This window comes from Melanaphis sacchari, unplaced genomic scaffold (genome assembly GCF_002803265.2).
Source record: "Melanaphis sacchari strain LSU unplaced genomic scaffold, SCAv2.0 Contig310_pilon_pilon, whole genome shotgun sequence".
Lineage (NCBI taxonomy): Eukaryota > Metazoa > Arthropoda > Insecta > Hemiptera > Aphididae > Melanaphis > Melanaphis sacchari.
The window spans coordinates 443,331-469,709 of NW_020271184.1; the positions used below are offsets into that span (position 1 = coordinate 443,331).

Consider the following 26,379-nt stretch of genomic DNA (forward strand, 5'->3'; position numbering starts at 1 on the left):
TGTAATTATTTATTTACTATCGATAAACATTGAGACACTTAAAGTAAAATTTTTGAAAAATGATTTTCAATTAATTTTTTAAAAGGAGTTTAAAAGTTTTGTTTTTATTGAAATGTAATGCAGACCACAGTTGGCTAGCTGTTATTAAAACAATAATTAATTTTCACATTTTGTACTTCAAGTTTCATTACATTGGTCTTATAATGGACAAAAATTCTTTGATAAAATTATAAATAATAAGTAATAACATTTAAAACATGATTTAGGTTATTTATTATAAATTAATTTAACATTCAAAGTAAATTTTAAACAATTTTATTCTACAGCTTTATATCACTTTGGAAATAAATACATTTTTAAATGGGTGTAAAGTAATCACTAATCTCATAGACGTGCACAGACTTCTGAGCCAGGTGTGGCTGAATTCAATTTGACTGCTTTATTAGTTATTACTTTTTTAGGTACCAAGTCACCCACTTATAAAAAAGTGCTCAAATTGGGCTAAAGTCCAATCGTTCCTACCTGTGCACACGCCTATGACTTAGCTTGTTTAATATTTATAATTATATGCTTTTGAGTAAATATTGTATACTTTGTCACTTTAAAATTTTAAAAGGCCTTAATAATAAGTATTCTAGATTTTATTCCAGCGAATCTTACGGTGATATAAAATTTAGATAAATTTCTTGTGCACTTATCTAATTTACCAGAAGGCTTAAATACTAAATACGAAATTCAATTGTGCGTATAATTTTGAAGTATATTAAGTGTAGTACTGTTTTATGAATTTGAAAAACTATGATACACAATAATTGTTTTGTGAAACTAAATATTTTTATAATAGATGCCTATGTTACGTAATTTATGTATCAGATAACACGAATATTATACATAAACGTTTCGTTCAATTGTCAGATTACAACTGTTTCTAAAATAAAAAGAACACGAGTTTGTTCAAACTATTCCTACAGTCAACAAACAATAACATGAAAAAACAAAAATTTATAATATAATAAAATGTTTTTAAAGCTTAAAATATTGTAGCAAACTGTCTATATAATTGAATAATGCTATAGTTTACAAACTAAAATATAATTAAATTAATAAATTTGTAACGATGTTAGATACATTATGATGTATTTAAGCCAAATTTCAGAATGGCTATAAAACGTTGGTTTAAATAACCAATTAGATATATAACCAGTGGTATCTATTCTAAAATATGTGTGTGTTTTGAGAATATTTCTGAAGATTTACCTGCTTTAACAATACTTAAATATAATTAGGAAATGCAATAATACAATTTTACGTATTAAAGAAATTTCTTCGTAAAACCAGTAATCGACAATATCATTTTTTTTTTTTTACTTTAATGAATAACTAACTGTTAAAACTTTAAATGTCCACCGAATATTCATATTAGAAATATTACTGGAGGTGATAAAATTTTCAAAATATTTCGACTATTATTGTGCTATTTATAGATATTTTTTATTAAATTTAAAAATTATTTATATTAATGAAAGACGATATTTATGCATGTAAGTGATCTACATCAAAGTCTATCATATTTATGATTCTGAAATATGGCATAAAATAGTAATCCTATTGTCTATGATATTCATATCAAACTAATTGAATTTTAAAGAAAGGCTCATGCAGCGATTTGTTGGCTCACGAAAAGCGAATATTTTTTTTTATTTGTATAAGATTAAAATAATTGATAATTTTAAACCTGTGTTTAAAATTTGATTAAAATCATTAAGATGAATGTGTTAAAAACAAGTGTAGTTTAAATTTAAAGGAATTTAAGAAGAGATAAATCCACGGTCATTTAATTTGTCATGGTCAACGCTGTGTAGGATCAGCTATCTATTTTATCATTAAATATAAGTTAGTTGATTAGTGATACAAGAAGTTAGTGATACAAACACTAACGTATTCATTCAGAAATAAAATTAATGCATAAACAGTAAAGTTAACACATGATTAAAATCTACTCACTTTCATCAAGTTTAATCATAATTTGTTTATAGTAACAGTAAATGCTGTATTTATTTAGTATGATACTTTTAGTATATTGAATGTATTACAAAATATTAGATTATTTTATAATTATTTTTGAAACAACATATCAAACTATTAAGACTATAAAGACAGTATATTTTAATGGTAAATGAAATAAATAATTACGAAGTATCATAACGATGCTGACTTTTTCTAGTGTTATCATTCAATAAAGCTTGATGGCTTATTTTCCAATTAAATCATAAACATTTCACTATATAATTAAGACCTGATACTGTATTTTTAAACATTAAGTTGCTATTAAAATAAAATAAAATGTTTTTTATAAATTATTTCCATTATAATAATATTGAATTATCGTTATTATTCATTAGTGATCATAATGTTGGACTATATACCTATACAAGAAATATAACGAGTAAATTAAGTGATGTTACACTTATTATACATCTTTTATTTGTAACACTGTATTGTATTTACTTTAAAGTCGATAATTAATTGGTAATACTTAATCAATTATAATATACATTGTTTTTAGCTGTATTAAATGCACTCATGTAACACGTAAACACAAATATAAAATAGGAAAATAAAAATAGAACCCACTGAAGATTGACTTCATTAAATTTCTTCAAAATGTATCGATAAATTTTTCATCTCAGAAAACTATATCGATTATTACTCTTTTTAATCATAAATACTATTTAACAAGTGATAATTATTATTTATTATCAAATAGATTACCGAAGAATTACTTTTTTCATTTGAAGCACTTCGTATGATCTGAAAGTTAAAAATAAATGTAACAGCATCTTTGTAAAATTAATTGTTAATTGTTAATCCAGTGTATAGCTATGTTTCTTTTAGGTTCAGAGCGAATCAAGAAATATATTGGTTTAACAATTATGTATATTTTTCTTTATCTGTCACATTTTTGTTACCAACAGAAGTATTTCTCAATCCAAAACTTTTAAGAGTGGTTTCTCGTAGAAAATTTAATTAATCGCAATTCATTAAAAACATAATTTTTTGATAATATCATTTTTTTTTTTTTTTAATCTAAAAATAAATAATTGTAGATTTTAATTTTCTAGAAAATATTTTATTTTAGTATTTTGTAAACCAGAAATTATTTTTAAAAAGTGTTTTGTTATTCTTATGCTCTTTATAGACATTTTAAAATTTGGCTTACACATGAAAAGTTTTTATTTAAAATTAAAAATGCTTGAAAACTAATGAAGAAACCTTATACAAATTATTCTTACACAAAATTAAAAATATTAAAAATACATTGTCATCATTTTTTTTTTTTTAAGTGTTTACAATTCAAATTTATGAATATCAAGAAAATTTAGAAATTGTTTTGCAGTAAAAAATTTATAAAATTGAAAATTTTATAAGTAAGGTTTGATAATTTAAACAATTATTCACAGTATTTATGTTTTTTTTTTTTTTTTTTTTCAGACATTTTAAGTTAAATTTTGACAGAATCGATGAAAAATTACGATTTTAGTTATATTATGTAATTTAAAAAATAATATTCATTGGTACTGAAATCGTTTGTATGCCATTGTGTTTATTGTAATCGAATTAAATGCACAACTAAATTGTTTTGAAAAATTCATATTAGTTTTAAGATGTTATATCTCGGGCCTTTTCTATATTCATAATTTATATCATTATGTGAAACTTACAATAGCTTATAACTTATAAGTAAATAACACTTAATATTTGATTATATGAAACAATATTATGATACTTTTGATATAATTTATTCGATACTATGTAATTAATAGAAAAACAAATTACATATACAGTAAAAATATAATCTTTCCTTTTACGATTTCAATTATTTTATTCTAATTCCATAGATATTAATCGTAAGAAATTAAAACTTTTCACAATTTCGTCTATTTTTTTTTTTATTAACATAACTTTTATTAAGTACATTTATATTTTTTAAAATATTTAAATTAATTTTAAATTATTTATTTCATAATCTTTTTACAAATTTTTACAGCATATTGTTATAGAAATCAAAGTCTAATAATATATTAAATTATATAATAATGATTAATAACAGGAACTAATTACTGTAAATTTATAATAATATAAATTTTAAATTTTAAAATATCTATAGAAGTATAAAAGTAATCCACTATTTACTCTTAATGATTAGGAATTTTTTTCATACGCAATTTTTAAATTAATTTAAATTTAACACAATCATTACAGTGTCAGCAAACTACTTAATTATGATATACATTAAAATTTACTAAATTTACAAAAAGGAGAACAAATTCCTCGTTTATTTTTATTTGATCATCATTTCTTTATTCGTATCACTTGTTTTAAACGTGATTTATACACAAATCATATCAAAAATACATTTTTTATTATGTGTAATAATAAACTATTATGTTCATTCATCGTATGTCTACTATCCTATTAAAAATAAATAACAATCAAAGTATAAATACATTTTAGATTCAGAGTGGAATAATGAATATATTTATTTCACAGTAAATATTTTAATTTTTTTTTTAGTGTATGAGTACATTTTAAATTATTGATAAAATGTTTTAATTTTTAACTTTAAAGGTGATTATGTATACAAATTCATTATAGACCTAGTTTGTACTTAAAAAAGGTTAAAATTAAAACTTCTCAGTAATTTTTTTTTTAATTGGAAAAAACAAACAAAAAAATTAAAGAAAAACGGGAATTTTCATATTAAACCACATTTTGACTAAATTAATTTCTTTATTATTTGTTATAATTCTAAGATGAATAACCACAGAAATTTTAAATTTTCATCAAATGTTTATATTATTAACTCTATTGTGTGATAGAATTTTTATAATTTTTAATTAGTTTTAAGCTACCTATTTATAAGTATTTCAAATTTTCCATTTTTTTCTTTTAAATTTATAATATTCATATCTTATTGATCTTCTTTATACTAACATTTTCATATTAGACATTACTCATTAGTCATTACCTATTAATGATTTGTCTATATTTTAAGATTAATTTTTTACAAAGGACACTAAAATAGTTATAGCAAAATCAATATTAATTTTTAACGTATTCATTATTTAATATATTTTGTTTTTTTGATCAAAGACAACCATAAATTATCTAATCTGGATAAACCTATCCAGATCAAGTCATAAGGACTAAAGTTATTTTGGATTCTCTGAAAATCATTATTAAGTTCCACGTAGTAAGTTATATATAAAAATTTATATAGTTACATGGAATCATCATTGGATCAAACATGTTATAAACAAATCTTACTAGACAAGATAATATAAAGTTGATAATAAATTGCATTGTGTCCAATTTTAACACAGTTATATTAAATAGTGCCTACTATAGCTATTATTAAAAATTTGATTTAAATATTTAATGAAAATAAGTATTTGTGTTTCAACATAACAATATTATGAAATATAAAATTAAATCAGAATATTTTAAAAACGTTTCTCATTAAATATTCTATGTTTATTCTTCATTATTAGATACTACATCGAATATTTATTAACACGTTGACTGCCACAAGCCCGCCGGCGACCCAAGTGATGTCTTTGATTGTGAAGCTATTTGGGTCGCCGGCGACCTAAATCCTATTATTAATGTGACGCCACTTGGGTCGCCGGCTGCCAAATTTAACATCAACATTAAATGTATCTAATTCTTTACGGCTTGGAGAGAACAATATTTAGATTGGACCATGGCGTAGACAAGACGATTTTGATCATTTTTAAAAAAAAAAACAATAAAATCTGTCAACTTTAATACATTTTTATTTTATACAAAAAAATGTAATATTTGAATATATAAATGCATAGTAAATAGTAGTATAAAACGTTAAAATAAAATTTTAAAAAATAAAGATGTACCCTAGAGAAATTGATAAAAAAAAAATTCACTTTAAAATTATTTAAAAATAAAAATATATAAGTACAAAACTGTAACAAAATTGTATTCATCATACATTCTGTTTTTTTAAATGGTCTTGAAAACATTGTATGCAAACCGATGGTTTTGATGGGCAAAGACTGCAAAAGGTTGTTACTTTCTTAGCCTTGTTTAAAGCTTCCCTAAAATAATAAATTAAAAATCAAAAATTCATATTAATTTTAAAAAATTTAATTTAAACTCACTTGTATCCTAGTTCTTTCGAAAATTTTGTATAGCATTCAATACACCTTTTTCTTTTTTTTCTGTTTCTTGAACATTTTTCTTCTGTCTCCTCGAGTTTATGTTTTATTATTTGTCGTCTTTGAAATCTATTTTCAAGAGGTTGTTCAGAATTTGAAACACGTAAAGATGTAGGTTTTAATTCAAGGAGTTTATCTACAAGCACTTCACGAAATTTATGTATGGTGAGTTTATTTCGAAAATGTTGTTCATTATACATAATTTGAGAATTTACAACAAATGTATTTAAAATTATCTCAGTTGCTACCTTGTGATACCACCGAACACTCTTTCTCATAGGAGTGCAGTATGATGCTAACTGATCCGATAAATCTATGCCTGCTTTTCCAGCATTATAGAATAATATGCTGTCTGGTTTAAATATATCTTCATGGTTCCTATTTTTCTTCCCAGTGTTTGTCATATTTAATTGATGTCGCGTTGAAAGTAAGTGAATGTCGCGTTTATCTTTAAATTTAGATACTACTATACCAGAATCGTTTTCCAGGCCGACAATTTCCCCTTTTTTCAATTTTTTTTCTATCACTGTTTTTGGTAAAAAACGTCTATTTTTTCTAAGAGTTCCAACCAAATGAGTGTTTTGCCTTAAAAGTGTTTCCGCTAGTGGAACAGATGTATAAAAATTATCAGTGACAATAGTACGCCCTTCGTTCAGATAATTTTCACACAAAGAAGTTACTATTGTTTCACTCAACGCTTCTCCGGGTTTCGACTGTTTTCCTTCGTATATAATAATTTTATACGTATAACCATTAGTCCCACATACTTTGAAAAATTTTACGCCATATTTATGTGTTTTATTTGGGATATACTGCCGAAATTTCAGTCTGCCTCGAAAAGGTATCATAGATTCATCCACCGCAATTATTTCTCCAGGTTTCTGTATATTTTTTACTAATTCGTTTGCCATATTAAGTATTTTCCTTACTTTGTATAAGCGATCGGCTTTGTCAGCAGTCTCATTGTCCTCAAAATGCCAAAACCTAAGAATGAGCTCAAATTTATTCCGACTCATTGTTTTTGGTGCAACACCATTTTTATAACGTTCAGCTTTGCTCCAATAATCAGCTATCGAAGTCATTTTTACGAGTCCCATCCACATCAAAAGTCCCATAAATTTTTCCATATCATTATGGTTTATTGGTTGCCAAAATGAAAATCTACTACCACGTGTAATTTGTTGAGTATTTAAAAATTGTTGAGCGTTTCTATTTGTTTCAATGACCATTAACTCAATTATTTCGTCGGTACAAAATAATTTAAAATAATCCATAGGTCCCATATCCTCGTCTAAAATGACTAATGGCCCTGAATTTCCCATAAAGTTAAAAATTTTTTGATTCGTACCTGTTACAGTTTTCCAATTTGATTGGCTATTGTTAGGTGTTGATAAAATTAGATCTTCAATTTGATTCTCATCAATCTCATCATCTGACGACTCTTGAGAATCACTATTATGTTCACTTTCAACACAATATATTGGATCACTATCACTATCGTCAAAACTGTCACTAGAAAAATTGTCAGCATCGTCTAATGCATTATTAATCATGCGTTCATCCATTATGATATTATATAAACAATTTTTACGTAAAATAAAGTAAAAATAATAATAAAATTCAGAACTTGATACCACGAGATGTTCACACTTCTTGTTCAAGGTGAATATTAAAAGATAATTGACGTATTGACAAATGTGTAATAAATAAATATTATTATTATCTTAACCAATAAAAACAAATTATCGTATGTAAATCTAGCACGAGACAGCGGGCGACCCAAGTGGCTTGTACGAAATATTACATTTTTGGCAGGCCACTTGCCAGCCGGCGACCCAAGACTTTTCTTTTTTTCATGATATTATCTACAATTAACTGATTCTAAAAATATCAATATTATTAAAATCCAACAACTGGATCTATTTTTATAAATGTATACATTTACGACATACGATGTAAAAATAGTATGGCCTGACACGCGCTGATACGACTTGGGTCGCCGGCGGGCTTGTGGCAGTCAACGTGTTAATATTATGATTAGTATACAAGTACGAATAATATATTAACAAATACTGTTCTTGCGTGTATTAGTTATTGGTTACGGATTTGGAATTAATGATATTATAATATAATTATAAAATAGCTAACATTAAAATATCTATTTTTTTTATATAGAAATTTGATGAAAAAAATTTCAAATAAACAAGACTTTATAGAGCTAGAAGAAAAATAAAAAAAATCATCAAATGCTTTTCATTTAAGCTAAAATTGAAAATTATACATTTTATATATCACAAATGTGTGGCACCGTGTTTTCCTGTTTTATCAAATAACATTTACAGGAAAACGTGTTGTAGCCTGTAGGCTGTAGGTAGTTATAGTGTTTATATTTTTAGTAATTTAAGTTGTCGGTGTGATGATAATTATATAATAGTTCAGCCAAACAAATATTAGAGAGATAGAATTTTTTATCCTTCTATAACAGTAAATTAGATTTACATATGAATGTATGATTAAACATAATTACAAATTGTGTTTATTTTATGATAATGAGTTTAAATTAATTTTTAATTAGTCAATAAATCACTCAATATTATAAATAATATTGAAAATACTTACACATGATATTTTTGTTGCTATATTTAATAAAAAAATATCAATGTAATAATATTTTAATTTGTAAATGTATCAAATCTATGAAGAATTACACTTTTTATTTGGATTTAAAGTTTTATTATTTTGGTTGTTTTATGACCTTACACTAACACTCTTATTATTATTCTAACACTAATTTAAGGTTATATACTCGTATCTACTATTTAATTTTTTTAACACATTTTATACTCACTTTTTATTAAAGAAAGAATAATTTAATTTTTTTTCTTGTAAAATTTTTGAAGTAAACTATTCAATAGTTCTCAAAGTATGATTATATGTATATAATAGTAAAGTTGCTTTGTGAACTCTATTATTTTCCATATATTTTGATAACAAAACTAAAAAAATTTAATGGAAATTTAAGATTGTTGATATGTACCTATTACCTATTGATGTATAATATTATTTTTGGCGTTTAAAAGTTTATGAATTTATCGTTTCTTTTTATGTTTTTTGTTTAATGTATATTATAAATATTATGATCAGAGCTTGTCGATTTTCACACCCAAAATTTAAATTACATAAATACAATACACATTATAATCATTATAAATCGTTGTCAATTACCGATTATCGTTATTTATCGTAGTGTCTAACTTTAGGTTGCCTACTCTCGTAACAATGACACGTTTTGACCCTTTATTATATGTGTTGATTACATAAAATACGACGTGTACCTACACATAACGATATGGTGCAGACGTGTCGAAGGGAGTTGAGAGACGACCGTCTGCAAGTTTTTTTATTTTATTTGTTGTACTCAATTACTAGAGTTTATGGTAACGTTTAAACATGAAATGAAGCAGGGGTGAGTTGAAGTAGAGGAATCGAAGTATAGTAATTTGATCGTTGGATGCGGATTGTCGGTTAAAGAAGTTTGGTACTGGTATAAGAAGTTTATCTTATCACCGTCACTTGCTTTAGTATATACGTTACATTTAGGTACCGCTTTAATAATATATTTTGGGTATACAGCAGAATTATTGCCGTAGGTAGTATTTAAATCGAAACGGTTGCACTAGTGTTTGGTAATAAATTGTGAATAGGATATTCTCTGGAGGGTGTGGAAGACTCCCTTTCCGCTGTACGTTAAAAGAGGAAACACACAATGACCATTGTATATGTATATATAAATACATTTTTTTTTATGTAAATTTTCACGATGCAATTATTTTTGCACACACCACTGGGGCGTCAAATACGCATTTTTTAGTTCATACGAAATTCTTGTACTGTAAAAAGAATAAAAAAAAATCGAATACACGAGGTAGCTAAGCAGTGAAAGCCTATATAACAATATAATAATAATAATAATAATAATAATAATAACAATAATAACAATAATAATAATAATAATAATAATAGCAATATTCTCGGAAAAGTGGATTGACACCCCTACACGCACACGTATACTATAAACATATAATAGTGAAGCAGTTGAAAACTACTGTTTTAAGTGGCCCTGACCTATCTTTTACAAAGGAATGACAATAATCAGACTATTTTAATTAATTTCAAATTCTGTTCGTTTTCACTTTAATATAATCATAAATCAACAACATTTAATAATAATTGTTGTTATAACATTCCTACTGTATTTACTATTAAATTATCACAGTTTACAAAAAGTTGGTGTTAATTACAATATAAAATCTAGATAATAAAATAAAAAAAATATATTTGAATAAAATTAGCTTATCTTATTGTTTTATATATTATCTAGATCTTTATTTCTTTCTTCGCGTTATTTTGATAGATGATAATGATATATTGATATGCGATCTCGTATAAACAAATTTATCTGGTCAATTATGATAGTAATGATAATACTTGATAAAAAATAATAAAAAAATACTGTGTAAAAAATTATTTATTTTAAATTCGCACTGTTCAAGTAATGTGGTGGAGTTAAAACCACTTTTTTTAAAAAAAAATAATGATTTAAACTCTTTTTGTATTATAATTATCTTAGACATTTATTTAAGTTAAATAAACAATATTAATGTGTTTGACTTTAATCGTTTTAAACGGTGCAATGAACACGGTCACTTTAACCATATATGTATTTGAGTATCGATAGTATTTTTGAAATTCACATTAAGTTTTGTAAGTGATGGATAATATATAATATAAACAATAATCATCTTCCCTGTAAAAAAAGAAAAAAAACTTCGAAGTGAGACGTATAAAATTAAATTAAAAATAAACGTTAATAAAGTTATAAAAAATTAAATATAATATGCTTGGTATACAACTCTCAACTTAATCTCTTAATCTAATCGGGTTTTATTATATACAGATTGATCAGGTTTACAGTGAAGGGACGGGGGAGGATTAAAAAGCAATTGTTTGGGGGTCAAATTTATTTCATTGCATAACCTGCTGATGATGAAGTCTGCGCACGTCTGTTGCTATCTTTACGTATACTGTTATTATTTATGTAAAACGTCTGCACCCACCTAACCTAAGTGGCGAAGGGACGGTCAAGAGGCGGCCGTCTAAGGATTTTTAGAGCGAACAGTGGGGTAACGGTCAACGGATAATAATTATTATTATTATTATAGTCTTAACCAGTACCTCGGTGTTCGGTAAATGGCAAGTAACTCTATTGAGATTTGTGCGGTTGGGCGATCTGAGGGGGGGGGAAGGAGACATCAGACTGAATTACTGAATTATTACTGTCCCTGAGAAATGTCAAGTTCGACAACGCCAATGCGCGCATCACGTTGAAACACATAAGTACGTTACACACACACACACACACACACACACATGTTTATACACAAGTCGTATCGGTCGTGGCTGAAAAATACACTGGTTCGTCCTCAACCGGGTTCTGCGCATGTGCGCTACGTCACGCTGTCTGCTCGTTAGCGTCGTCCGCCGCGAAACTCAGACAGGATTACGTCACGATCAAACGGCCGTCGTCGGCATGATCAAAATAATAGAGTAGAGGAGAAAAAACAATCGTGCCCGCGCCGATCGCGTACGATTTTTAAATCTTGTTTTCGCCGGAGCGGAGGTCGCAGCGCGGCGTTGTACTTGGCCATGGACGTAATTTAGTGCACAACGTTACACATTACCGCAATAGCATAACAATATCATATAATTATTATCATAACCGTAGACGTACATAATTATTATTATTTGTGTGAGCGCGCGCTGGAAAGGCGGCGGCGACGGCGGTCGGCGGGCCGGACACGACAGCGGCGGCGGCGGCCGGACGGGAAAACACCAGTAACGGTCTGTCGGCTGCCGCGTGAACGTCCCCGGCTTTATGATACGACGTGTGTGCCCGTCGTACTACCGCCACCGCACCGTCATGAATACGCGACGGCTGTCGTCGTCACCGCCGCCGCCGCCGCCTCCACCATCACTACCACCACCGCCGCCACCGTCGCCACCACCGCCGCCGACGCTGCGATACCGCCGACACTGCCGCGGCCGCCGCCGATGCGGCACGCACTTGGTTAACGGGCGTAGAACTTTCGAGACCGATCGCCAGAAAATAATATCTTTTTCTTGCGCACACACACACACACACACACACACACACACATAAAATACACGCGTGTGAATAATACAGTACATGTACGTAAACGCCATGTGTGTGTATAATATTATGTATAATATATACGTGTTGTATAAATATAAATCAGTTTATATGGCGGTGTGAGACACGACGACAATATACAATTTACATATTACATTAAAAAATAATCTTTACGACAGTATGATATTATTATTATTATTATTATTATTTAATAATTTTATACGTTCCGTGCCTTACACACGTAATAATATAATAATAATTGTTATTATTTTGTTAATAAAAAACCGTCATCGTTTACAAAATCTGACCTTTGAGCCGTCATGTTGAATTTGTATTGTCGCGAGTACACGCGTCACTGTATGGATTAGAACACCATAAACGTTTTTTATTATACTCCGATACGGTTTGTGCACGTTACAAATACTAATAATAAAATGTACGGTGTTTTTTTATGTTGCAGGACGCGCCATTGAATTTCGGTCGAAAACGGTGGACGGAACGATAATCCCAAGACCTTTGATGCGTCGGAAGATGCCGAATGTGGCGGTCGTCGCCGTTGCCGTCGCCGCTCTGTTGCTGGTCACCGCGGAAACGGTGCTGACGGCCGGCGGCGGCGGCGGCGGTGGTGGCGGCGGTGGACGACAACGCGGCGCGGCCACCGCCGCCGCCGACCGTCAGCAGGACATCGACAGCGGCGACGACGAGTCCTTGCGGACGCCGGCCGCCGTCCAGTGCGCCAATTGTTTGGGCCACGAGGGAATCAAGTCGCTGAGCATCGAACTGATCAAAGCGTCGATACTGAACAAGCTGGGCATGCAGCGGCCACCGGAGTTCGGCGGCCGGTTGCCGCCTCGGGTTCCCACCGATCTGCCGCCGCTGCAGGATCTCATGCGCAGGTACAACAACGACCACGGCAGCTCGGTGGTGGTGTTCCCGCGCATCCGGCACAAGTCGCATCACTTTGACGACAGCGTCACCGACATGCAGAGCGACGAAGCGACCGGTTACTCGACCACCGCCGCGGCCGCCGCGTCCGCGGAAAACGCCAACAGCTACAACGTCGGCAACATGGACGTCGACGACGACGACTATCACGTCAAGACGCACAAGCTCATAGCGTTCGCTCAGCCGCGTAAGTACCGCTCGAATTGGTCTGCGCCTTTGCCCGCAATGATTCTCAACCTTTATTTATTTTTTTTAAAGACATCATGCTACCCCCACGTCGATTCAGACGTTCGATTATTTCGAGACGGTTAAATTTATTCTTCACATACTTGTACGTGCACCGTACATGATGTACGGTACATCGCACGGGTTACGCCATATGTGTTGGTCAGCTGATGTCCTTGAATAATTAGTTGGCGATCTCCCAGGAGGTAACTCCTGCGACCCCCTAGGTCGATAATAATCGCTTGTCTATGCGATAACACTACGAGATTGAAAAATATCATCCCGCCCTGCTTTCACCTATCGTCGAATGAAACTGAAAACGATCCAAATCCGTCATCGACCGACCGTAAATAACAACGAAGTACTGTTCCCGTCGGAGGTCTTAAGATTTTCATCAGTAATGCTATTCTTTAATCACATTGTGAAGTTCCTCGACTCTCGAATTATGTATCGCGCATCTTTAATGTGTATACCACGTGGTGTATGGGATGAGATCATATTATGCGGAACACGGAACACAAATCCACAGTTGTTTTACCGCGAAATATTTCGTATTGTATGTGAGAATATATATATATATATATATATTATGTATTCTATTGACATACAACGTCTTGATTTTTTAATCGATATCGATATTACTCATTTACCCGTTTTATGCTCATCATAAGAAACAAGAACATTAAAGATTAATTTTTAAAGATATTTTTAAAATTAACTTAGATAATTGGTTACTTTTTTTTAGAAGTAATTTCTAACATATCAAGCTATATTGTGCTCATGTAGTATCTTATGAGTTAATTAATTTTATTATCACGTTTAGTTAATTTTTTCGTAATATAAGCTGCATAAATTTAAAATTTTATTTGGTTTGGAAATTTTTCTTAAAAAAATAAAATTATTATACGTGCCCTGAATAAAGGTCTACTGAATTGTACCGTTGAAGTGACTCGCGCTATTTCTGGGTTCTATAATAATGATACAAATAACTTATAGATAATAAATAAATAATTTATTGGTTTATAATGTATACTGTACAATAGTAAATAGGTAATAAATAATAATTAATAATAATAATATAATTACAAATCGAAGGGTTTTTAATAACAAATAAAATCACTTTTTCAAGAATTATTGTGTGGAATAAAATTACATACATTTAGGTACAACTACCAGTTAAATCGATACAAATATTAGTATGTTTTAAAATGGAATTAGATTTATTTTTTTATTATTTTTGGTGCAAAAATTAGAAAAATCCGGATTTACGATAACTCATTTAAAACTTAAAATACTATTTTGGTACTATTCATAAGTATTTAAAAATTTAAAAATTTTTAGTAAATTTAATTTAAATACTTTTAGTATATCCTTGAAAAACAGTATGTTGGGTGCAACAACCACATAATTCCATAGAGTCCATAACTCTGAACTACTTTTATCTAACGATAAAATAAAGTTAACTAAATTTTAAGGCCGTGGTGTTATTTGTCATCATGTTGATAATTAGAAATGTTAGTTGTAATAATTTTACATAAAAATAAAATGTGTTTTATTAGCTCTGAACTATTTCAAAATGTGGATTTATCTGGTTGTTGTTCTAAGGCTTTTAATTCACAGAATAATAGAATATAATATATTTGGAAAATGGATATTAAACAAAACAGTTAAAAATTAAAGCCGTTATAGGGGTAACCGTTTTTCAGAAAATATAAATATAGCTAATTTAGTGTTTACCTAATATCTCATACCCGCTTGTATACTTATTCATTAATAATTATTAATTAATAACTAGTTATTATATTTTTTTGATTACAAAATAAAAAATAATTCGTGTGTAAGGTATAAGTATAAGTGTATAACTATTAAGACTTTAAGATTTTATTATATTAACATTTAAGTCCTAAAACTTAACGATGTTGGGTAAATAATCACAGTCTAAGTTTTTGATGATAATTAAAATATAAACACAGAAAAGCTTAGTTAATTTTACTTTTAATATTGATATAATACTTTCTCCTAACATAGTAAAATAAAAATAGGTAATCGAATATTTTATTCTTATTATTAATTGATTAATTATTAAACACGTTATATGTAATACCTAAGTTATGTCATAATAACTAATTTAACTATTATGATTTGTAAAAAATTTAAAATGTTTGACCATCACTTCAAAAAAAGTATACAGCTGACTATTAGGTAGAATAATACATAAGTATAATTTAATTATTTGAATGGACTTACGATCTCTGTCTTATATACATATAACATGGTAAATTTGCGTTCAGTAGAACCCATTACTTACGTGTTTTTATTTTAAATATTAGAGTGAATTTAGTTATCATCAAAGTTTAAAGTTAAAATATTATTAATGTAGTAGCATTGGATTTTTTTCAATATTTTAATTTTTAAGCAAAATATAAGTATGTAAAGTAATATAAATTGAAAATGCTCATATCTTATTTAAAAATTGAAATATTAAAAAAAAATACAATGCTACCACACTGATAATGTTCTAACTTTTTACTTTGATAATAGGTTAACTTACTTTAATGTCAAAGCTAACAGCACATAATGGATTTTACCGAATGAAAATTTGTCGGTACATCCGAATTGCATGCTAAAAAAATAAACATAAAATGGAATGTCAAAGTTGCATGTCACCTCATAGAGGGGTCTATATTCGAATTGCATGCCACCTCATAAAGGGGTCTATCCGAATTGCATGGCCTGTATAATTTTACTAAATAAAATAATATAACTTACTTTTCCACTGAAGAAACGGGCTTTTGTTTCATTACAATAAAATATATACATATTAAAGAAAGTAACACTGTGAAGAATATTAACGAATAAATAAAACGATTGTAGTTTAGGGTAATCAAGTGAATGAATTTTACATTTTTACATGATATTTCAAGTAAATAATACGATTTTAAAAAGTGGTTGTTTTCTTTTGACATTGGGGGTATAGAATATCATAATTTCAACGTAACATATATTTTATAATAATATTATATTAATAATAATTATATTGTCTATGTTGTCATATTCTATGTCATGTGCCTATTAAACATTTTGAAAAGTATTATTTTATTTATTTTGTTGTCATACGAAATTTTCTACATATTATATAATTTTATTAAGTTGTACACATTAATGCATGATAAATAAACTTGCGGGTACAGGGTATGCAATTTGGACTTTGTTTTTGATATGAAATTTGGATGCAATCGCTATGTTATATGTACATAAGATAACATATACGGGTGTGGCGTCCGCTTAACGTATGGAAAGTACCGTCAGGAATTAATTTTAACATATATATACTTATTTTTAAATTGTACGACCAGTTATTATATTACTATGATATGTTATTTGTTAAGCATTAAAAAAATATAATTCTAAATTTTATTTAAAAAAAGAAGTAATTGATTTTAACCTTTTTAAGTTATTTTTTTTTTTTAGTTGACTAGTTACTCTTACAAGTCAAAGAAAAAAGAAAAGTAATTTTTAATTTTAAACTTAACTTACATTATTAACTTAAATTACTTTAAAAAAATAGTGCTCAGCCTTGATATTTTGTTTAATATTCAATTATGATTTATAGGAATAGAAAACGTCTTATTATTATCTCATAGTGTTTGGTAATTGTATTAAACATACGAGAAATCATTGTTAGTACAACTGATGTGAAAATTTATGAATATTTTTTAATCTATTAAGTTAACGATTGGTTATTATTAATGAATACTTTACACGAATCGTTATTAAATGTGAAATACTATTTAATAAATTTAGTTTATTAGTATCATCATATAATTATTAGTAAATCATAAGTTAAACCGTAGAAGTCTTGATAATACTTCAAGAGGTGAAGGAAAAGAAAATTTAGTTGCACGACACAAAAAAATATATAAAAAAATTGTTTTCATCCTCTTACTAAAGACTATCCAAGTGTATAGTTGTGTTTTTATTGGTGTTATATTGTTTTAAAACTTACCATAATTATGGTTAATGATTGTCATAAGTTATTATTTTTAATTTTCACATGTTAAAGGAATAATTACTAAAGTACTGACGAGGTGAACACCCACATAGCCACGTTATTGTACGGTAATAAGATCAAACAAAATATTACAGTCAGTAATTACCAGTCTAGTATAATTTTGATACATTAATATTTTTAAATAATTTTGACAAAGCATTTTGTTATATTAATAAAGATTTAAGTGGTTTATAAATTTATAATTTTATTAGTTTTGATTAATATTTATAAACGTAAGTTTACGTGCTTTATTAATTTAACGATTTAATTTATAAAAATAATTAAACACACTATAAAGAGATTAAAGTTCTTATTTTAGTATTTCCAAAGTTATAATAATACATTTTACACTTATTTAATAATTTTATATAACTTATGTATATTTCAAATACCAGTTCAAAATCCAATATGATATTATTTTTTTATGAGGAATAATATTTAAACTATTGTTTTTTTTATAACTATTTGAACATAATAAAATTATGAAAAATAAGCTAATACTAATGAATTTTAAAATTAATTAATTTTCCACGTACTAATAATAAGTACACCTTTAAAATTATAGCACGATATAATACAATTATTAAATCTAATATTCTGATCTAACAATAAAATAAAATTACATGTAAAAATAAAATAAAAATTTACTTCATGTATTATGATTAAATTAATATGCACCATACATTATAATTTATAGCTCATTGTTGGCGAAACAAAATGTAGAATTGTTGGTCGTTATGTATTATACTCCGTATTCGTTTATTATCTATACGGGTGGAGGAGGTCGTACGTGTAATTGACTGCACGCTTAACTCTATTTAGGTACCTACCTTGGTAATTTCACAGCACGTGCAACAAATTCATAAGTACCTCTAATATGTCTGTGTTCTGTCAGGCTATTAATACGTTAAAAGACAATAACAAAAAAAAAAACTGTCTATGTCTATTCCGGGATGCTCGTATTTCGTCTTAAGGGTGAAGCTCTATAATTTGTCGCCGTCGTCTAGTACGAATTTTCAGGGTTGCTTTAGTAACGTACACCTGTAATATAATAATAATAATACATATACAGTACCTACTTAACAGACATACAGTGTGATTACATAATGACGTCGGTGACTAAAATATATTATATTATTATGTACAAGTACAGTTCACAATGTCGGCTGCGGGTGTACCGATATGTTTATGTGTATGGGGAAAGGAAATATCGATCGATGTTTTGTGGAGTTTAATACACCCGGGTCTCGGCTCAATAGAGGAGGAGTTCTGTAAATTTCCCGTACGACTATACAATAATGTACATAGGTACCCGCACATAATATTATGTATAATTCATGCTTATTACATTTTATTATATAAATAATGCATTGCATTAACCATATAGATAACTTCCTTGTCACGGATTTCGCGAGCACTCCATATATGAGGATACCTGCAAGTTTGCGAATACTCCTTATGTGCGGTTTTTGTTAAATATAATATTATGTGCGATGTAAATAAGTGGTTCGGCCGGCAGTCTGCGTGTCGTGTGGTAAAGTGTGACGCTTCACGATAAGTAATTTAAACCGAGATTCGAAGTTGAAATTGGCAGAACATGATAATCATCCAAGTCATGTGTTATAACTTATAACTGTTATTAATTGAATTCAATTGCAATTGATTTTTTCTTCGTTGCATTGTCGACTAATTATTTTTATATCTATTTGCTAAGGTTATACCTATATTTAAAATGAAACATAAATTGATTTTCAATGTTTTTTTGTCGCCATAAAAAGATATGATTCGATTAAATTAGTTGTTGTCTTGAGAATGGCTTTATTAAATTGTTTTATGTTGTGTCCAATAAATTATGACGTACTACTAATACTGTAGATTTTTTTTTAGCTTAGATTATTTTATTTTGTACACTTTAGATGTATTCAGTTTTTTCAGCAAATATACGTAAATTTTTTGTTTAACATGCAAATCGCATTATCGAAAATAACATAGAGAAATATTTAAAATGAATATTTTGAAATAAATGTGTATATTCTTTTAAAAATATAAATAATATTTTAAACAATTTTAGTGTTTGTTAAATTATAAATTATTATAATGTGTCATCATTTAACGTTGTTTTATGTGTAAAAACTACTTTTTGCTGAATCATAATATTTGTCAATTCATAAATGAATGTGTTCACAATTTTTTATTAAGCTTATAAACCATCACAATTTATTAATTCTAAAATCAAGTTGTTACTAAAATTTAAAGTATTTTTTTATTAAATATCTCTAAACAAAACCCGGAGATAGAAAAACAGGTTTTTTTTACAAATTTATTATACCTAATCGTTTTTAATGGTTATATAATTTTTGTAAATTAAAGAATACTACAATTGAATGAGTATTGAAATTTCGTTTTCAAATACATGAAAGTGTGAACAATATATTCCTTTTAATTAAAAACAATAATAATAAAATCAAGGGAAAATGTAAGACCTGACGCGTATTATTGTATGCCATGTATATTATAATCATTCCAAATCTGAAACTGAACCGTGCAACTATTTATCAATATGTTGGGATAAAAACTAAGAATATATCCACAGTCATGATACCTACGAGAAGACGTCGTACGTACATTATGACGGGGGTCAACTTGTCGTTGTTTATCGCATTCGATGCTGCGTTTGTTATTATTATTTTGGCCTGTGGTTAAATTTTTTGAACCTTAAAATCGATGCGCGAATAAAAAAAAAAAAAAAAAACCAACTCGAAATCGCACAATATTCCGACGCCGTCGCGTATTGTGCTGATCGATTAAAACAATATATACGTACAACTATTATACTTTTGTATTTCTTTATATATAGTATATATATGTGTGTGTGCATGTGCGACACGCGACGCATATATTATCATTTTTATCTTGCGCGAACCTCAGTCCGTCGGATGATTAGTTGCAGTATATAACTCGCAAATAATGCTGCGATGTTCCCCACTGCGTGATGCTTTGTTCGAAGGCATGTGGGCTGCACGCGTGTGTGTTGTGCACATATTATTATTATTATAGAGTATCGTAATAAAAATGCGACGTTAAAGTTTTTTCTAACGGGACGTGAATAGAAGCACTCAGCTCTCACACGCGTACATAAATATAATAATAATAATAATAATAATAATAATAATATGAAATGTACCTACGCAGAAAAGCGAGTATTGCGTGCGGTTATAATGCCGGAGATAGAAACGGATTTAGAGATACAGAGCGTCGATGAGCGAGAAAAATATTATTACGTCGGAAGAAGGGATAATAGTGTGCATCAAATATTATTACGTATAGGTTAGTGTATATAAAATATAATATACGGCAGATTCTTGCGTACTTACGCCGAATACAACACGTCGGTTGCAAAGTAGCTGTTCCGAGAATTGTGAATTATTATCTATAGTGTAATTACTATTTCCCGACGAGTTTAACCTGTTTCTTCCGTTTTTTTTTTTTTTTTGTTTTTTGTCATGTTTTATTTCTCAATTTTTTTTTTTTACCCCTATTACTTTCAAACACAATTAATTATTATATATTATGTTCCGTATCATCGTTATACTTGCATGATTACTTTAGTAATCAAATGCCAAATAGACGCGCCACGTGCCACGGAGACGACGTGGGCGAAAATATTAAAAATATTAGACTTGTACGTCATCGACGGCCGTCGCTCACGAATTTTATCGGTGACGACTTCTTTTCGATCGCTTCGTCTATAAAATAATATAATTATAATCGCGTCGTGTCACGCGGGTGGTGGTCAATTGGCCGTGTGTACAGCCAGTAGCACGATTGGCTGGCGGGTGGGCAGCCGACCGAGCGCGTCGCGTATAACACACTACGCGAGGGGAAGAGTGCGTATAATATTATAATATCAAGTGGTCGGACGGAAACCTTACTGCGGCGACGGCTGAACGATGATCACGTCGGTTTTTGCGCCGATAAACTTTTGAGACGGTCCACGGTGCATCGTTTTACAGACATAATATTATTATATTGGATGATTCACTAAGCATGCTCACCCCCGTTTGTTTATTATTTTTAATAAGACCAAAGAAGCGATGGTTTGACGGGGTCAGCCACGACTTGAGAACGCTAGACATAAAATATTGGAGGGAAACTATTTAGCCTATTTAGGATAGCGAAGAACGAAAGAATATGACGGTGACGGCAGACTCTTAAAATGTTATAAAGCTCGTATTTCTAACCTTATTTTTAGAATTTTTTAATACATTCAAATGACGATAATATTTTTAAATTCTTAATTTTTTTTTTTACTACTTAAGGAGTGTCCAGTGATTATACAAACTTCTGATTTTTAAAAAAAAATCCCCCTTTCTTTTTATGCTGTAACTACCTATTTAGTGTTTAATTTTTGGAAAATGTTGATGTACCTAATTTGAAATTCGAACAAGTATAGTTTCTCAGTTATTAAAAGTGTATACCGAGCACAGCATTCTTTAAAATTATGTTATAAAAATATAAAGTATTCAGTACCTAGATGTAATATAAGATCAAGTATTTATTACATTTGGAATATTTTTACAAATAATTTATGTTTATAAATTAATATAAATTGATAAAATAAACCGATATTTAAATTCGATTGATTCATTACATTAATATACCTCTTGTATCTGGGTATATGTGTGCACATCTCATAAAGCATGAATCAATATGGGAAAATTATATTTGATTATTTGAACTATTTTGTTATTTATAAATTAAAAAATATAAAATCTATATTCTGTATACATAAAAATTACATACAATAAGCTTTTACTAGATTACATGAAAGATTACAATTTAAAATAATTATTAATAGGTATATATAGGCGTAATTCAGAGATTGGAGGAAGGAATTTGGACTCCAGAAATTAGTTTCTCCAAAACTTCAGTTATAAATCTTAGATAATAACTAAATTGTTATGAAAATAATTTTTGTTTTAACATAAAATACATTTTTATAAATTCTATATAGTTTAACCTTTTGCGTGTACAAACATTTTGTATAAACATCCATTTTTTGATCTCAGAAGTAATTTTTTTAAAGCAGATGATAATATTAATTATTTAATTATTAAATTTAATGTGATTCACGGTTGTATTAATCAAGTCGGATATGTATTTATATTTTTGAAGTATATAAATGATAGAATTCACCCACACTGTTTATTTGGCTTATAATTGATTGTTGGTTAAATTACAACTCCTTAGATGAAAATTGAAATTACACTTCTGTATGAGTGAAGATTACCGTCATCCGTCCATTGACAAAAATCTAGTAATTATAGTTTAAGCAAGGTTTCCGCGAAATTTTCATTTTAGGCAACGACTCTCGTACTTAAATTAATTAATCATCTAGATAACTTTTTTTTTTTTTTTAATTTGGCTAATTTGGCTTTTAAACATTATATTATTCTATGATGTTTTCTTTTGTAAAAAAAAAAAAAACGCCTTCGTGTTTTATTTGTGTATATTATGATTATCTTTATTACAATGTATACATTAGATGATTATCGATTGTCGTCTCATTCACCGTCCAAATTTTATCATTACTAAATTAAGGTCAAATAGATTACCTATAAATTATAAGATATATATATATATATATAAATACCTAAATATGATTTATTTTATTATATATGTATCATTATAGACGATGATTAGGCGAATTATGTGTTTTTTTATATTTTCTTATTATATAACATATTAGGGTTTTTTCTTTTCTTAATCGCACCTTGACGGGATCAAAAAGTATTTGAGTAAAAGTTCGAAGAAATATTTTAGGGGCGCTGTTGTACATAAACTGTCGGTGCACGTGATGGTGTGGTGGCGTGCGTGGGAAATTGCCGCTGGGTTCGGGGTTGATGATATGCTCGTCCCTTGAAGGCTGCCTAACGCGGTTATAATGATGGCGTTTCGATCGTAACAATAATAATATAATAATAATAATAATAATAATAATAACAAAAACAACAACAACAGAACACTCATAGTAATATAATAAACACGATTAATGGTGTAATGGTAATGATAATAATGATAATAATGATAATAATAATAATAATAATAATAATAATAATAATAATGATAATAATAAATACCAACCGTCACCCTTTTGTCGGGGGTCGGTTTTTGTATGGCACACAGATCCCACGGTGCAGAAATTACGGGGCCACTATCCGCTCTATTTTACGTTCTCCGAACAGACGGGCCAGCAACGGATTACCGAAGCGATCCTGTGGCTGTACAAGAGACGTTTGGATGTGGTCATCGATGACGCGGTGGTCATGATAGAGGTGTACAGAATCTACCCAATCACCTTACATCAGTCATTTGTGTCCAGCTTAAAGGTAATAATAATGAACTACACAATACAATAAGTCTTGCGATAACCCAGCCCATTTAAAAGTTGTTCGCAATTGATTTTTGCCGACTATTATCGCATAATATATTACATATATTATAATACAATTGATGAACTCGGTATTAACCAGCATTACGGTCGGTAAAATTGCAGTGATATTAACATAATAATTATGGCTTACTGTCACAGTTAGTGGTATACTATAGTAGGTACTATTACCAGGTGGTTTTCATTTTGTTTAAATTTGTCATTTTTCGCGTGTTTGCAGTGCGTTATCAACACCACCCAACCGGGCTGGGTGCCCATTGACCTACAGAGGCACATGTCCGACTGGTTCAAGACCACGGACGGGCCCAAGAACTTGACTCTAGCGGTGCACGCGTACTACGTGAACAAGAACACCACGCACGCCAGGACGCCGTACGTAACGGACGCCAGGAAAAGAGAAGACATGACCGAGGTACGTTATAATTAATAAATTATACTCACCGGCCATACGTGCGTATATCATGGATCGTAGTCCTAGTACGTAACGTTATAAATGTAAAATACGATATGTTTATAGTGTATAATTATTATTATACAATGTATATACCAACACACGACGATATGAAAAGAATAGTAGTAAATTAATTAATAATAACCGCATAATGTAACGAAATTATAACTCCGGGAGTACGGTATTATAATAATATAATATTATGAGATCTACGCGCGGTTCGTTATAGATGACGTTATACTATTGTAGGTAGGAGAGAGGGGATACGTTAGTATGGAAATAAGACGGTAAAATTTTTTGTTCGCTTAACATTAAGACAATCATAAAACCGGCGAACTTGGACGTTATTGTAATATCGCCAACGGTTTATTGAGCAACGTGCATTAGAAAATTGTTAACCGTGCAATAATTTGATACACTATTTGCACTCGACTACATAATATATTATAATATACCTTACGGCGCGTATACTAACCAACTCACCCGATGGTATAATAATGTCGACTGGCTTTTACATAGACATAATACATATTATACGAAATACGAATCGCGAAAAAATAACGTAACATTATACGCACGTCATCGTACTTGCCACGGGCATGATGGCAGTGCGAAATAATAACCACACGTACATACATATCATTTATATAATATATACGTGCGACCGTCTGTCGGTGGATTAAAGAAAAAGAAAAAAAAATTGAAAATCGAAAATGCTCGTCGAGAAGGGTATCTTGATAACATAATAATAGTAAACACGTATTTTAATATAAATATTTAATGGTATAGGTACCTCCTATATAATATTATGTGTAATAATTATAGTTATAAATAAATATATATAGAAAAAAAAAAACGAGTGAATTAATCGAACGTGGAAAATTATATATATTAGTCGAAGTGTAACACGTCAGAATCTCTCCTCTCTCTCTCTCTCTCTCATTTTCTCTTTCTCGACCCATCGTTTACGGTTTTTTTCTTTCGAAAATTACAAAATCATTATCGTCCGTTCAACCGTCACATTCCCGCCGCTTCACCACCACGCACCCCTCTGCCCGTCGATTGTGCGCCACCGTGTCGCTCACGGTTTCTTTTGATGCGCCGTCGGTCGCCGCTGTTATAGTTATAACACACCATCACCGCCACCTCCACCTGCAACACCCTATCACCTTATATACCTTCACCGCTTGTCACGCACAATCCGACACACACATGCACCCACACCGCACACCACACACCCTCATCCCACCTCCCCGCCAAATAAAAACGCGCACTCGTCGTCGTCAACTCTAATCCGATTGGTCCGTGATATTGTTAGATCCCGTACTTGGAGGTGCACACTCGGGAGGACCGACGGTCCCGAGTCAGGCGGAATGCGGCGTCCGGGCTGACGTGCAACGAGACGTCCACGGAGACCCGGTGCTGCCGGTTCCCCCTGACGGTCGACTTCGAGGAGTTTGGCTGGCACTGGATCATCGCCCCCAAGCGGTACGTGGCCAACTACTGTTCCGGCGCGTGCGACCCGATGCTGTTCCCGAAGTACCCGCACACGCACCTGGTGCAGATGACCAAGTTCGGCACGGGTCCGTGCTGCGCGCCCCGCAAGATGTCCGCCATATCCATGTTGTACTACGACCCCGACTTCAACATCATCTACGGCATGCTGCCCGGTATGGTGGTGGACAGGTGCGGCTGTAGCTAGTCGGCGACATCGACCAGTCGTTCGCCTTCCGCCACCGACGTCGCACACACACACACACACACACACACACACACACACACACACACACA

The 26,379-nt window shown here is 30.1% G+C and overlaps 3 protein-coding genes across 7 annotated transcripts in view; 1 reads left to right on the top strand and 2 right to left on the bottom strand.

The window, feature by feature from the left end:
- The window catches only part of LOC112596206 (growth/differentiation factor 8-like), a 43,541-nt gene that overhangs the window by 12,616 nt on the left and 4,546 nt on the right, over nucleotides 1-26,379 (top strand). For 2 of the 5 annotated variants that reach the window (XM_025341697.1, XM_025341699.1), the window contains exons 2-4: nucleotides 12,926-13,597; nucleotides 23,873-24,075; nucleotides 24,358-24,549. In XM_025341697.1, coding sequence (XP_025197482.1) covers nucleotides 12,985-13,597; nucleotides 23,873-24,075; nucleotides 24,358-24,549 — 1,008 coding nt within the window. In that variant the 5' untranslated portion in view covers nucleotides 12,926-12,984. Of the gene's footprint in view, nucleotides 1-12,199; nucleotides 12,504-12,763; nucleotides 12,869-12,925; nucleotides 13,598-23,872; nucleotides 24,076-24,357; nucleotides 24,550-25,906; nucleotides 26,374-26,379 lie in introns of those variants that run through there. The other 3 variants (XM_025341702.1, XM_025341700.1, XM_025341701.1) reach the window with 3 other exon arrangements.
- Nucleotides 1,849-6,454, bottom strand: LOC112596230. Its single transcript, XM_025341733.1, has 3 exons — nucleotides 6,198-6,454; nucleotides 6,029-6,134; nucleotides 1,849-1,872 (listed from the first exon to the last, which is right to left on the bottom strand). The coding sequence occupies exons 1-3, from the start codon at nucleotides 6,452-6,454 to the stop codon at nucleotides 1,849-1,851; spliced, it is 387 nt and encodes a 128-aa protein (XP_025197518.1).
- LOC112596231 (piggyBac transposable element-derived protein 4-like) lies at nucleotides 6,499-7,819 on the bottom strand. Its single transcript, XM_025341734.1, has 2 exons — nucleotides 6,555-7,819; nucleotides 6,499-6,502 (listed from the first exon to the last, which is right to left on the bottom strand). The coding sequence occupies exons 1-2, from the start codon at nucleotides 7,817-7,819 to the stop codon at nucleotides 6,499-6,501; spliced, it is 1,269 nt and encodes a 422-aa protein (XP_025197519.1).